The following is a 13,825-nucleotide window of genomic DNA, read 5'->3' on the forward strand; positions in this document are numbered from 1 at the left end:
TGGTGAGCACTGATGCAAAATACCATGTTTCTAGGCAAAAATTGTGAAGAGGAGTTCTTGTGCTTAAAATATTTTGAAAATACAGAATTTTTTAGAGTTATAGAACTTGCTTTTAGCAGATCGTATAACTATACAAATGTGGATGTTACAATTTTGGAATTCATTTTTTTTACCTGATTAAAATGTGATAAAATCACAAAATTTATCATGTCTAAGTTAAGTGAAACGTGAAATTTCCTGTGCTTAAAATGAAGACTAAGATAAGTGTTAGTAAATACCCAGCTTTGCATCAGTTGCACCTTGTGCTACTTTACATACGTGCCCATATTTTAAAGGTTTAAATGTAAAGGTTTTTACATTTTACAAAACGTAAAAATTAGTGAGTTTCCTTGAAGTTTGCACTGCTTTCAAGGGAAGCGATTCTGCCCTTGTTAGCTATAGCCCTAGTTCTCCTTTTGTAAGCCTCAGAGCTTGTGCCACGATGTAGTGAACCTGGCTGAGTTTGTTTCAAGTCTGATAAGTGCTGTGATCTGGTTCATTATGCAGCTGTATAAAGGTTTGTGCCAGCAAGAGTGGGGAAATGACATGGATGTGGAAATGGGCAGTGGAGAGCAGGAGGCTGCTGCCTTCAGCACCAGTGCCAGTTCATGCTGTTGTAGATAATAGCTTGGGAAAATGTTTGATTTCATGTGTGCCTGTTTTACCTACTTACGCTTTTATTTTCCTTTCCAAGAGCTCTTCCTTTCATTTCCTTAGCAAATTATTAAGACAAAAAAAAAAAAGCTAGTAGGATTTGGGTATTTAGCTCTGATTAATGGGACAAATAAATTAAAAAACAATTGGATTATGTGTTTTTTCTAAGCAGTTTGGAGACTGGGGAGAGAATGAGGAGAAGCATGTAAGAACGTGACAGTCTTGCAGTAAGTGTGAAGTGTTAAAACCAGGAGCACTGAGTTGCTTAGTATGTACTTGAGCGCCTTTGCGTTTGGAATCTAGTGAGAGTATGCTTGGCTGCCCAGCTCCTCAGCTTTTAAGGACACATCAAGGTTATTTGCATTGTAGGGCTCCCCTTTGGTTTCTCTGTGATGGTGTGATGAAGGTATAAAAGCATCTCTGGGTTGAGGTATTAATTATCATTACTACTATCTTCTTTCTTGCTATGTGAAGTAGTCTAACATTTGCAACACTTGGAGGGGAATTTTTTTTTTTAAGTGTGATGCTGCTTAAATAGCCTAAACTTTAGCATAAGGGATGCTTGGCCAGCGCTGGAGTTAAGCAATTCTGTGGAAGAAGCTAAGAAAGGTGCTTGAATACCTAGTCCTGCATTGGTTTTAGGCCCTAGTCTGAAGGTCTCCCAGATTTTCTGAGTAACAGTTAGGAATATGGAAGGTGTGCTGGAAGAGTCTTGGAGGGGTTTTCTTCTTAACTGAACTACTGTTTTGGAACTCACAAATTGGAATAATCCAAACTGGCCTCTATGGAAGGTCCCAAACACTTTGCACAAGTATTTAACTTCTCAGGATACAGATGCACATAGTATCAGACTGAATCACAGATTTTATTTATTTTTCTTTCCACCCTGGCATTGTGCAAGAGCAGAGCTTGTAGTCAAATGGGCAACAAGACGGCTCACATTCTGGTTTCTTTACGTTAATAACATTGTTGTACCAGTTGTCTTGTATTCATCTTAGTTTTCAGTTTTTCTGACATGAGATCATGGCACAGATCTGACACCTTCCTTTTACTGCCACAGTATAAATGAATGTACGTGTGGGCTGCTGGCATGGCTGGAACTTGGGCTATTTAGAAGTATCGAATGTGGTAAATTTTAGGCGACTAATCTGGCAAATTTAGATATAAATCTATTCAACAAGCACACAAATAACTATTGCACAGACTGTGCCTGCATATATATGCACGTTGGTGAGCCTTTTACTCTATGTAGAAAGATCTATCTTGTACATATGTGAACGTGAACTGCTGGGACCATTTTAAGCTTGGCCATGGTTAAAGGTGATGTCTGTGCGACTCATCATTGCTGTATGAGCAGAGACAAATGCAACAGGTACTTGATGCAAGTAGTAAATGCAAAAACAAGTTTTATGAATCTCTTAGAGTGCATTGCTCTGTGACATGTAGCTGGAGACTTATGATGTGACCTGGTTACAGTATTAAAATTTACTTGGGCAAACTTTGCTCTGTTGTCTTACCAGCTGAGGCACTGATCTTCAGAAGTTTTATGTTCACTGAAGCTTTTAAGAATTAAATTAATGTTCACTGACAGGCTGTGTTTCAGGGCTTACTCTTGTCACAATATACTCCTCAGTTCCGTGAATCTCAATTGCTAAAATTTCACAGGAGCAAATGTTAGAGCAAAGAAATAGAAAATCCAGAATGCTGTTCTAACAGGAAGTTTTTATTAAGTGAAAGATCTTTCTTTCTTACAGAAAGAAAGTCTTTCTGTAGTTCTTGTCCTTTCTTTTAAATTCCAGATGTGATCACAACACCTTTGTACAACATAAAGACAAATGCTACTGTTCACTGAATGACTGGGTGGTTGTGCACCTCCAGTCTTGCATTTCCATCTGTTAAAGTCCACTGTGCCCTCTCCTGGAAGAGTGTGGTAGAGAGTATCTTAGGTAGTGAGCATATTGAATTCAATGTAATGCAATGCTTGGCCAAGAAAAACGGTATCTGAATGTAGATGAAAATTATGAAGAAAAACAGTATCTGAATATAGATGAAAGTTACTATCATATTAAGTCCATGTTCCCTTAAATGATGGTCTGCAGTTGCAAAGGCTCTGGTTCAGAGACTTGACCCTTTCCATTTCAAGCCTTCCTTGCTACTGACAATAGAGGAATGGTGAGAGGGGTATCTAATGGTACGCTGAGAGAAATACTACCTTCTTAGGACACAGATCATGCTGCTTGTATTACTGCTTCATGTGTATCTGCACTTTACACTCTGTGATTTTTCAATTGTTTAGTTGCAACTCGCCAGTGACACGGCATCAGATGTGTCCTGTGTAGGTGGTAGGTAGGAACTGAAGGCGTGTAACGTAGTATTGTGTGCCAAGTTGTACTGATTTCAGGATTGTTTGGTTTGAAAGTTTGGGCACTTCAAATAACAGCATTTAAACAAGATGGCTCCATCCTCTCTTGTGTCCTAAAATACAGAATTTGAAGCTAAAGGCTGAATCAAGTAAAATTGAGTGCCAAATTTTGCTGTTTTGGACAACTGACCTCCTGAAATAGAGCTTTTGGACATGATTAAATGATGGAGTTGGGCTTTCTGTGCCTGCAGTGATTGCAGAATACCCAACTGAGCATATCTTATGGTTTATTTACTTGACTGAAATGAGTAGTTGACTGAAGTTAAATTTTGTTTCCCTCTGTCCCCAATGGCTTTAACATGTATTGGAGAAATTGTCATGTGTTGTTGAAGAGCAATTGGAAAGGTGCATATTGTTAACTTTCCAGAGTTCAGCAGTAATCATACAAGGGTGTGGTTGGAGATTAGTAGATCCAGGAAGAGCTAAGATACAAGAAAGTCTTTTTTTATTTTTTAAACACCGACCAAGTTATTTAATGATTCAGTCAGATCATTCTGGGCTAATGTTCTTCCCCTAAAATCACTCTGCCAAAATTAGTTCATATAATGGCATGTTGGAAACATTCTGGGAAGCAGCAGAATCCTTTGAAGACTGTTAAGTTAATCATGTGGGTTTGTGCATTAGTGTTATGTAGGAAACATTTCCATTCCCGGTCTAGTGTGTGTATGCTCCTCTAACCATCGTGCCTTCTGTAGAAACTAAATGGTATGCTTAACATACCTTGGCACCTAACTGCCAATTCCTACTGTAATGGAGGTCTAATTAAGAAATGGGGAAAAAAAATCCATGTTGGAAAAAATCACTAGCAAACAGATGAACGATAAGATTGGGGGCAGATTTCATGGTAATTTCCACTAGTGGGCAATTTGGGCCAGTTACCTGTTGAATAAAAATAGTTGGTTTGTATGTGAACTTTTGCACAATTGAAAGTTAAATCAAGTGGGCCTTTCAGTTTTTCTGTTGTTACTTGTATGTTCCAGGGTGTCAAGCCAGCCAGCTTTGATAAAGTAGCAATCCCTGAAGTGAAGGAGATTATTGAGGGATGCATTCGGCAAAACAAAGGCGAAAGGTAAGTTTTCTTTCTAGTCCAGATAGAGGTATTACCATTGACTCTGTAACTGTGTTAATACCAGATACAATTAGTTGTTGGGGTCTGATGAAAGTTAGGAAGCTATTTTTACTTCTGCAGGATCTATTCTCTGGTAGGTTCTTATTGAACACTTGCTTTACAGCCTTAGTGCCAGAAAAAGTGCAAAAGCTATGGTAACCACCCAAGTTGTTTTACTCAAATTCTACTGTTGCTTTAAAGCTTTGACCTCATCAGTAAAATAGTGTATGACAGTCTTTCCACATTACCAGGTAATAATGGGTTTATTTGGTTGGTTCATCAGTCCATAGTCCTGTGTTGGTTTTTTTTGTTGTTGTTGTCCCTTCGATTCTGTAGGTATTTATAGCTGGTTATTTCGAGGGCTCTTTATTTTATAAGTTCTTGCTGCTCACTTCCGTTGAATTTTTCTGCAAGATGACATCTACTTGAAGTAATTAGCTTGTAGCGTTACAGAAAACCTGTAGCTGCTCTAATGGCTTATTTGATGGATTTTGTTTCACTTTCTGCATTTATATAGTTGTTGCTTACTGAGTGTTGAGTTTAAGAATGCCTCAGCCTTCTGTCCTTCTATAGCTTCCCACTATTGCGTTTGGAGCCTGTTTTGTCAGTTTATGGATGTAGATTAATTTCATTCTATTCATTCTTGAAGTCTTCCATCTGATGGTGTTGCTGTGTATTTTTAATTTCTATTCATAAAACAACAGCTTAAAAGCTGTTTAAAATAATTATCTTTTTTTTTTTTTTTTCCATTCTGAGTTAATTTTGTGGCTGCATGTCACTTCTTTCTTGCCATTTAGCTTAAACAATTAGCTTTTTGACTACTGCTGTTACTCTGTGTATATAAGAACATAATTGACCTTTGGTACCTTCTGGACAAAGGTATTTGTGCCAAACAATACAAGTCGAAGTGGTTCAAGATAGTACAGAATACGAAAGAAATCATGTAGTGCTTAGCTAGTGGTGAATTAGCTAGATGAGACTTCTGACAATACCATGAAATAGACTGAAATATATGCTTCGTGATTACTGATTTGATTTGGGGACTGTGGGTTGTGTTAGATCTTAATCTTCAGTAAAGTCAAACTGTTTCTTCTTTAGTTAACACATAGCCTATTCAGTTTTGTTGACGTAAAATCTGTGGGCATTTCTGCTGACCGATGTGTGACTTTTTCCTGCATCTGTACTTTATTTCTCTATCATGATTTTATATAGAAATCTGGATGATAAGCTGTCAAGTTAATGGGAGGATTAATGGGAGGAAACATGAAATGTAGACAATAAATTTAGTGGATCACCAGGCAGGGACATTCCTTAATAATTTATGAAAACCTAATAACTGTGTGCTTTCTACATTCTTTCCCAATGCGCTAGGTATGCTATTAAGGACCTTTTGAATCATGCTTTCTTCCAAGAAGAGACTGGAGTACGGGTAGAACTAGCAGAGGAAGATGATGGAGAAAAAATTGCCATTAAACTCTGGCTGCGAATTGAAGACATCAAAAAACTTAAGGGCAAATATAAAGATAATGAGGCGATAGAGTTTTCCTTTGACTTGGAGAGAGATGTCCCAGAGGATGTAGCACAGGAAATGGTAAGTGGTGGTGGTCTTGCAAAACATTGAAGGTATTGACATTCTCTGACAGTGAAATATTGCCCATCAGCCTCTGCATTTACCATTAATGTCTAGAAATAAAACTACTTCAGAAGTTTGTGACTGAGAAGTTAGTGCAAGAGAGTGATAGCTTATGTTGTAGTGCTGCAACAGTGGCTGTCTATGACAGTCTGAATTCTGTGAATATATCCTCCTTCAGGTGGAATCTGGCTATGTCTGTGAAGGGGATCACAAGACAATGGCGAAAGCTATCAAGGACAGGGTATCTTTGATTAAGCGAAAGCGAGAACAGCGTCAGTTGGTGCGAGAAGAACAGGAGAAGAAGCTTCAGGAAGAAGGTAGTCAGAAGCAGCAGCCGGAGCAACAGCAACCCTCAAGTGCTTCCCATGCAGGGTCAAAGCATCCTGTATCTGTCAGTGGTACTACTCCTGTCCCCACTACTTCAGCATCAGTTTCTACACAAGTGGAGCCTGAAGAACCAGAAGCTGATCAACACCAACAACTGCAGTTCCAGCAACCCAGTATATCTATTCTTTGTAAGTGTGTCAGTTGGTTTATTTAGGAACGCTTGCACTTACACTATTTCCCCCACCCTTAGAGAGTTTTGAACTTCTGGTGGATATAGCACTAATTAATCTACGATGTTGCTGTCTGCTGAAGAAAATAAGGCCACTGGAATGTACATCAAAAGACGATGCATTCGTGTGCCTTAGCTGAGCCAAGTCAACAGTGCAAATTGCAGTTCAGTCTTAACACAAAATAATTTTCCTTTGTTATAAGTTAATAAACTAAACAAACTCAGGCACCTGAAGTATGAACGTATGTTCTAGTTCTTGCTGCCCTCCTGCAGGGGCAATATATTGTTGTGCAGAAGGTTGCATAGTTTTGCACCAGTGCAGTTATATTAGAAACAACTCTACGAATTGTCACTAACTTTTGTTTAAGGTGATAATTAGATTGTTGCAAGCAGTTCAGATCAGAACTTTTTTTTTTTTTTTTAAAGTTTAATTTCCTATTCCACATACTTAACGTGAACAGATGAGGTAAAGTTGGGAGTGTTGTCCGGCATCCCGACATTTGAATAACTACCTGAATAATAAAGTTAGATAAGCTCCATGTTAGAGTGATGAAATTAGCAAATTGCTATCTGCCCTAAGGAAGTAGAGATTTTAAGTTCTCTATTATGCCTACTTCAGGTGCATCTACCAGCCAGCACAACTAACCTGTTTTATGCTTCTATATAAAAATAAGTAAAAATAATAAAACAAAACTGAAAGATCATTCATGATGGATGGAATTTAAGTTTTCATTTCTAGTTCAGCTTTTAATAGGGAGCATAATTTACTTTTAAGTATCTTTCCAAAGAACTCCTGAAATTACTGATTTTCAGAGGTTAGGTGAAGGCATACTGGTAAGGAATTACTGTACTGAGAAAGGAAAAATATACCTCAGTTTTTCTACCAGCATAACTTTTAGCAGAGGTAAAATGCTTATAAAGTCTATGTGACATGAAACAAATGCAATCTAGTATTCTATTATAATACATTCAAGTTACGAAACAAGACTGCAGTTATTGAAATGTGGATTTTTATTTTTAATTTCTGCAGCTGATGGGACAGTTGACAGTGGCCAAGGGTCATCTGTTTATACTGAATCTTGCGTGAGCAGTCAACAGACTGTGTCTTATGGTTCCCAACACGACCAGCCAATCTCAACAGCTGCAGTCCAGGGGTACGCAGCTTCAGTTGGCCAAGTGCAGTCACAACAGCATGGAGGATATCAGCCACCTGCAGTGGTAAGCCAGAACTTACAGTATTGCAAATGCATGGAATTACTTGGTTGTGATTTTTTCCTTCTTTTTAAAGGTGAGAGGAAGGTCTGTCAGGCAATCTTCCATGTATGTTTTGGTTTGCATGCAATACAAACTCTGTATGGGAGCAATTAGTGGCCTGTTTTTATAGGGTGACCGAGTCTAGTTAAAATACAAGGGTATATTTGTCTTTAAAGTAAAGCTTTTTCTTAAAAAGAAAAGCTTTTGGATCAAGATTTTAATGGATGTAAATAACATTCTTAGTACAAGACTATGGAAACAAGCATTAAATCTCACTTGGGAAGGTGTGTTGTGTGTATGTGAAGTTACTGGGGCTAAAGTTAAGCTGTTACTTTGATTTGAAGGAGGGGCTAGAACAATTTAAGCTGCTGTTTAAATATGAAATTGCTATGTATGTTCTGTGAGACTTTATTACAGATTCTGAAGGTAAGATCTTTTTAACTGTTATAGAATGCTGCATGTGAGAACTCCAGACTGAAAAGACCCCATGCCCTTGTTCCCAATTTTATTTCTAGCTTGCGTTGATTTGCTCATCAGTTGCCATGCATATTCCTTTACCCTGGAAAGTCTGCACTGGGCACAAATACTTTTCCTACTATGTTCATTTGTGTTGCCCTTTTATTTTGGTATGTTTTTTCCTTGGTATGTTTTAGGTAAGAGTATGAGACCATGCAGAAGTCTATTCCGACTCTGGAGTAGAACTTCTGCTACTGTTACATTGTCTTCAGTGGTTCCCTTGTCTTTTTTTTTTTTTTTTTTTTTTTAAATCAAAACCTGAGGCAGTGACATTACGTTATTATGTGGTAATGCCATGCAGGGAGATGATGTGATACTTTAGACTTGAGGGTCCTCACTTTTTTGGTACTTGTGCTTGCGGACTCCATTATAGAATCATCAGTGGTCATATCTTTTTGGAAAACATCCTGGTTTCAGTCAGAGCCTGAAGCTGTGTGGTACTGCTAGTCCCTGAGCAAATGAGTTTTCAAGCCCTCTAAATAAGCTCTTGCTCTGGATAAGACATATTTTGGTGTGCGAGCATGTCTTGGACCACTAGCCTTGGGATGGCTAGCTTCCAGCTTGAAAGACCATGATCTTTTGAGAGGGATGGGAAAACAAGCACATAACAGATATAAAGTCAAGCTGCTTAGTTCACTCCTAAAATGTGCTCATGCTCTATGGTGACGACCACGGTACCAGAAGGTTGACAGAACGGAGTAGAACACTGCAAGAACTACTAACAGTTTGTTGGGAAGACAGGATGACAAGTCAAAATGATATTGACAACTGGAGAAATAATCCTAAAAAGAAGTAGAATGCAGTTCAATCAGGACAAGAGCAAGGTTCATGCCTAAACAGGAGTAATCTGCTACAGAAGTACAGGATGAGCAACAACCAACTAGGCAGCAATTCTGCCAAAAAAAAAAAAAAAAAAGTCAGGGATTATATTGGACCACAAGCTGGACATGGTCAAAAACATCATGCTGTTGTGAAAAAGGCAAACGTCATGTTATGTGAAGTAGTTCTGTTGCTCTTGGCCTTTGGTAAGTCTATTCTGGACACCCTGCCTGATGAAGAAAGTTGAGGGTAAACTGGGAGAGAATTCAGAGGAGAGTGACAAAAAAACAAAAACAAAACAGCTAGGAACACAGAAAACAGGGTTTGTGTGAGAAGACTGAAGGAGTTGAGTTGAGTCCATGGAAGATGAGCTTGAGGAGAGAGAATGCCGTAAAGGCTTCCATAACACAAGAAGAGGCTAATCAGGTCACAACACTGTTGTCAGATACAACAACAACAACAACAAAAGCTTAAATAGGAGCAAGGAATTATTGTTTGGGAAAGGTTTTTTTTCTAACCAGCGAAGACATACTGTAGACACCATCACTGGAGAGGTTTCTGAACAGGCTAGATAAATCAGTCAGGAATTACATGTATAACTAGTACTGACTTGGAACAGGTAACAAGGGTAAAATATTTAATTCCTTGAGGTTCCTTATGCCTCTGTTCCAAAATCTTGAGCAGTCTAGCAATATTTCTTTTATCAGAAATACTTAAAATCAGATCTCCACTAGAGATCTTGACTTTTTTTTGTTGGAGTTGTGTATTTGATTTCAATTACCTTAAGAAATTACATCCATAGGAGGAGCACATATAATTAGAGGAGATCTTGCAGTTGAAGGCTGTCTCTTTAAAACATAACCTTTCCACTCACCCTAAAAAAAAAACAAAAAACACTAAAAACAAATAGTCAAAAGTCTAATTCTGATTCTTCCAGGTTGGTTGGATTTTGACCCTATGGCCTTCTGGATTGTGGCAATATTACAAAATCTTGGTGCTTTTATTGGCCCACTGTCTGGAAAATGCTAGTCTGAGACTAATTTTTCCTAAATTTTCCACATTTTAAAACAACTTTTTCCACAACTTTTGCTGTAGAATATGTAATGTTAAAGCTTTTATGGTAACATCTTAGTTAATGAAGAAGCCAACTGTAAACAGTTCACTTAATTCAGGGAGGTGCCCAAGCAGGGAGACTGGTGAGGTGATAAGTACAAACACATCCACTCGCTAAACTAAGAACAAACGAAAGCTCATCAGTAACTTTAAGGGCTTTTTGATTTGTCAAACTCCCAAATGGAGTGAATACACAGTATGGACCACACTGATGGCTCCAGAGAAAACATTCTTTTGTCTTTTCTGCCTTCCACACGCCTCTTGTGAGGGTGCTAGGAAACTTTCCTCCTTGTTCAGTAACCTAAGGCAAACTTGAGCCCTCCTAGGGGTGCATATCCTGTTCCTGGTGTATGTTGGCATTCATTCAGCATTCTCATATCTTCTTGCACACATAGTAGTCAGTATTGGGCCTATCATTGTTTGTCTGCATTTCTTTTCTATCTCATTAGAGTTTTTGCTAGTTTTGTTTTTATTTTTTTAAGTGTTCAATTCTTAACTTTTGTTTCCCTCCTTTAGCTTCAACGTGGTCGTAGCATGTCAGTTTGTGTCCCCCACCTTCCTGCTCTTCCCTCTATGTCCTGCATCCCTCTCAGTGCTCCTTGCACCCCACCACCAGCGCTGTCTGCACCTCTTTCTCCTTTCTACCTTCGGACTGTCCCTGAAGAAACCTTTGCAGAAAAGCTTTCTAAAGCCCTGGAAAGTGTCCTGCCCATGCACTCTGCCTCTCCACGCAAGCATCGACGCTCCAGCCTGCCCTCCCTCTCTGTCAGTCCTGTATGTGTTGCCATTTGCCTCCTGGCACAGTAAGATAAGTTATCATTAAATACATCCTGGGCTTCGGGCATTTTTAAATGAAAAAATGAAAAGTTAATTTTTCATTCCTAATTACTGTGCTGCTAGATTATTGTTTTGTTTTGTTTTCTTGAGAAGTGGTACACTTAAATGGTCAAACACTGATAACATTTTATTTTGTATTTTAGGATAGGATAGTAAAAATAAATGGAAATTATTCAGCTGTACCACAGAAGGTAAAGAGAAGACTAGTTCTTATCCCCTGATGTCAGAAGACTGTTTATTTTCAAACTTCTAAGCTGGCATTCAATGTTAGTTAAGCCTTGCACAAACCAGACAGCTTTTAAAGCTTAGTTGCTGTGGCTGGTTATTCTAGAAGCTTTGGTTTGCTGAGGTAGTGTAGTGATAGTAGAAATTCAGAATATTAATACTTTTGAGGACTTTTCTTTAAGTTTTAATTGGAGTTGACACTTTGGCTGGTGCATGATGGAGAGAAGCCATAAAAACCCCCATGTGTTTCAAAAGGTCAGATGCAATATAGCTTGCAGGATAGGAGGTAGTCTGTTTTCAGTTTGGGGCTTTAATTTACATAAAATAAGCTCTGGAAAACTTTCGTTTGTAGTTGAAGTATATGGAACTAATTTTCAAAGCATAGGAAGAATTCTTTAGCAGTACAAGAGTAGGGACTGTCTTGTTAGTATTGGTCAATATGGAAATTTGCTGCTGCTTTTCTGTAAGATGGGAGGGGAAAAGAAACAGAACAATGTGGAAATGGCAATTTGAAAAAGTTTTAAGTAGCACCTGTATTAAAGATAATATATTTGCTGCTGAGTTTAACAATTTTTTTTTCCTTTAGGGTTGATAATGCCTTCTCTCAGTATACTGTAGGCAAAGATGAAAAAAGGCAGCATTGCTAAATTGTTTAGTGTTCTTATACAGAACTCTCTCCAATGAAATTTTCCCTGTGTTGTGTTGACTAACATAAGTCTAACCTGTAATAGCACATCATATGGAGTGGAGTTGCTTAAGGACTTTACTGTTATTAAACCTGTGAGTGTCATATTGTCCAGGAAAAAGTTGTTTTTTTTCAATGACTGATGATATCTTATATGAAAAAGTCTGATGCAAATGGATCAAAGTGATCAAAAGAGATGTTTGAATTTGGTAGAATCCAAAGACCATGCAGTTTTATAGTGGATTTTTTTCTTTTTTTCAGCTGTAGGCTGGAATGGTTCAATCTTATCTCATAAAAGGTCTGTCTTTAGCTCTCTGGATATCATACAGAGAACACTACTGACAGGACACTAGCGCCGTGTTTTTTACATTAGATAATACTAAGATTTCATGTCATCTTTGTCTTCTAAATGCAAACTAGACGCTCTGCACTGTTGCTGCTATCAAACTCTGAATTTTTATATGCCTATATGGCAGTAATGTCAGGAGTTATATTGGATTTCAAGCAATGACCACAACGGATAGCCCACGACAATAAATCTCATTCCATTGTCATGAGCAAAGCTAGTTTTTAGTGGATGATTGGATTTGGACTGGAAAAGCAGCTTTAACACAAGCAAATGTTTCCATTTGTAGCTATGCCTGCCATGGATGTATTTAATGGATATTTACAACTCATCTAAGTTTCCTAAGTATTGTATGTTTTTGACCATGAATTGAGTAGCCATTCTATAAAGTTACTTCACAGAACTGCCTAGTGAACTGTGCATGTTAATGTGCTTCACTTTTAATGTATGAATTACTTGTCTTGTTCATGTCGATACAGCCTCAGCATCCGCGTGGGGGAACACCAACGTTCCCAGATTCACAGATATTTTTCCCAACCGTTCATGAACGGCCGGTGTCTTTCTCACCACCACCTGTCTGCCCGCCGAAGGTGGCAGTCGCTCAGCGGCGCAAGAGCACTTCATTTTTGGAAGCCCAAACTTGCCACTTCCAGCCATTGCTGAAGACTGGCCAGAGTTTAGTTCCACCTGGTGGTAGTCCCACCAACTGGACACCAGAGGCACTGGTTATGCTGGGCACAACAGCTCATAGAGTCGCTGGAGAGCCTCTGCATGTGCAAGTTAATCCTGTGTTTGAGCCAGCTCCTGTACACAGTGACTATAGATCTGGACCAACGCCTCCAGAGGATGCTCACTACAGAATGCATCCAGAAGCTGTATATTTGGTGGGCATGCACTATCCATCACAGGTATCCGAGCAGTATGATCAAGTAGCTTATAACTCTCACGTGACTGAACAACATTTGAAGCAGGTCCCTGAGTCAAAGCATGTGCAAGGTGGTCCTCCACAAAGCTCTGGGTTTGACTATCAGTCGGGGCAAGCATTCCTGGCAAGACATGTTCAGAACCTGAGGCTGGATTCTGGGATGAGTCCCCTTTCTCCATTGTCCAGTGTTTCAGCTCCTCTGAGTGCAGACCCTGCTCAGATGACGTTCCATCAGGTATTTGTTCCGCACTCGGCCCCAGCTGTGCTCTCGCACAGCGGGGATGGCAGAACGAGCTGTGTCTTTGAGTTCCATGTGCACACACCGAGTTCTGCTCCAGCAGACGGGGCAATTTTAACCCAACGGGTCTACCGAAGTCGCCGGGGCTCTATGGAGACCAGTCAAGAGGAATCCACTCAAGGCGTAGGGTTGCACGGTCGGCTTCAGCCTGTGACAGAGGAGCAGTATAACTATCTTGGTCCTGAGTTAGCAGGTCCCGGAGGGGGCTCTGCCAGGCGGAGCTGGCCAGAAGGAAGCCCAGAATACTCCAGTGATTCCTCACAGATGACTTCCTCTGACACTGGCGATTTCCAGTCTCCTCCCCCTACAGGGGGCTCATCTTCTGCTTTTGGTTCAGACTTCTCATTGCCCATTGTTCAGCTGCCTCAGAAGGTGTTGCAAGAGTCGCAGCTCTT

General features: G+C 39.4%; 1 protein-coding gene across 10 annotated transcripts in view; it reads left to right on the plus strand.

The window, feature by feature from the left end:
* Positions 1 to 13,825, plus strand: part of WNK1 (WNK lysine deficient protein kinase 1) — a 104,783-nt gene that overhangs the window by 54,313 nt on the left and 36,645 nt on the right. For 5 of the 10 annotated variants that reach the window (XM_032191393.1, XM_032191401.1, XM_032191421.1 and 2 more), the window contains exons 5-10: positions 4,096 to 4,184; positions 5,595 to 5,814; positions 6,035 to 6,371; positions 7,443 to 7,630; positions 10,631 to 10,888; positions 12,687 to 13,367. In XM_032191393.1, the coding sequence (XP_032047284.1) occupies positions 4,096 to 4,184; positions 5,595 to 5,814; positions 6,035 to 6,371; positions 7,443 to 7,630; positions 10,631 to 10,888; positions 12,687 to 13,367 (1,773 nt within the window). The remainder of the gene's footprint in view (positions 1 to 4,095; positions 4,185 to 5,594; positions 5,815 to 6,034; positions 6,372 to 7,442; positions 7,631 to 10,630; positions 10,889 to 12,686; positions 13,368 to 13,825) is intronic. The other 5 variants (XM_032191429.1, XM_032191469.1, XM_032191438.1 and 2 more) reach the window with 4 other exon arrangements.

Source organism: Aythya fuligula, chromosome 1 (genome assembly GCF_009819795.1).
Source record: "Aythya fuligula isolate bAytFul2 chromosome 1, bAytFul2.pri, whole genome shotgun sequence".
NCBI lineage: Eukaryota > Metazoa > Chordata > Aves > Anseriformes > Anatidae > Aythya > Aythya fuligula.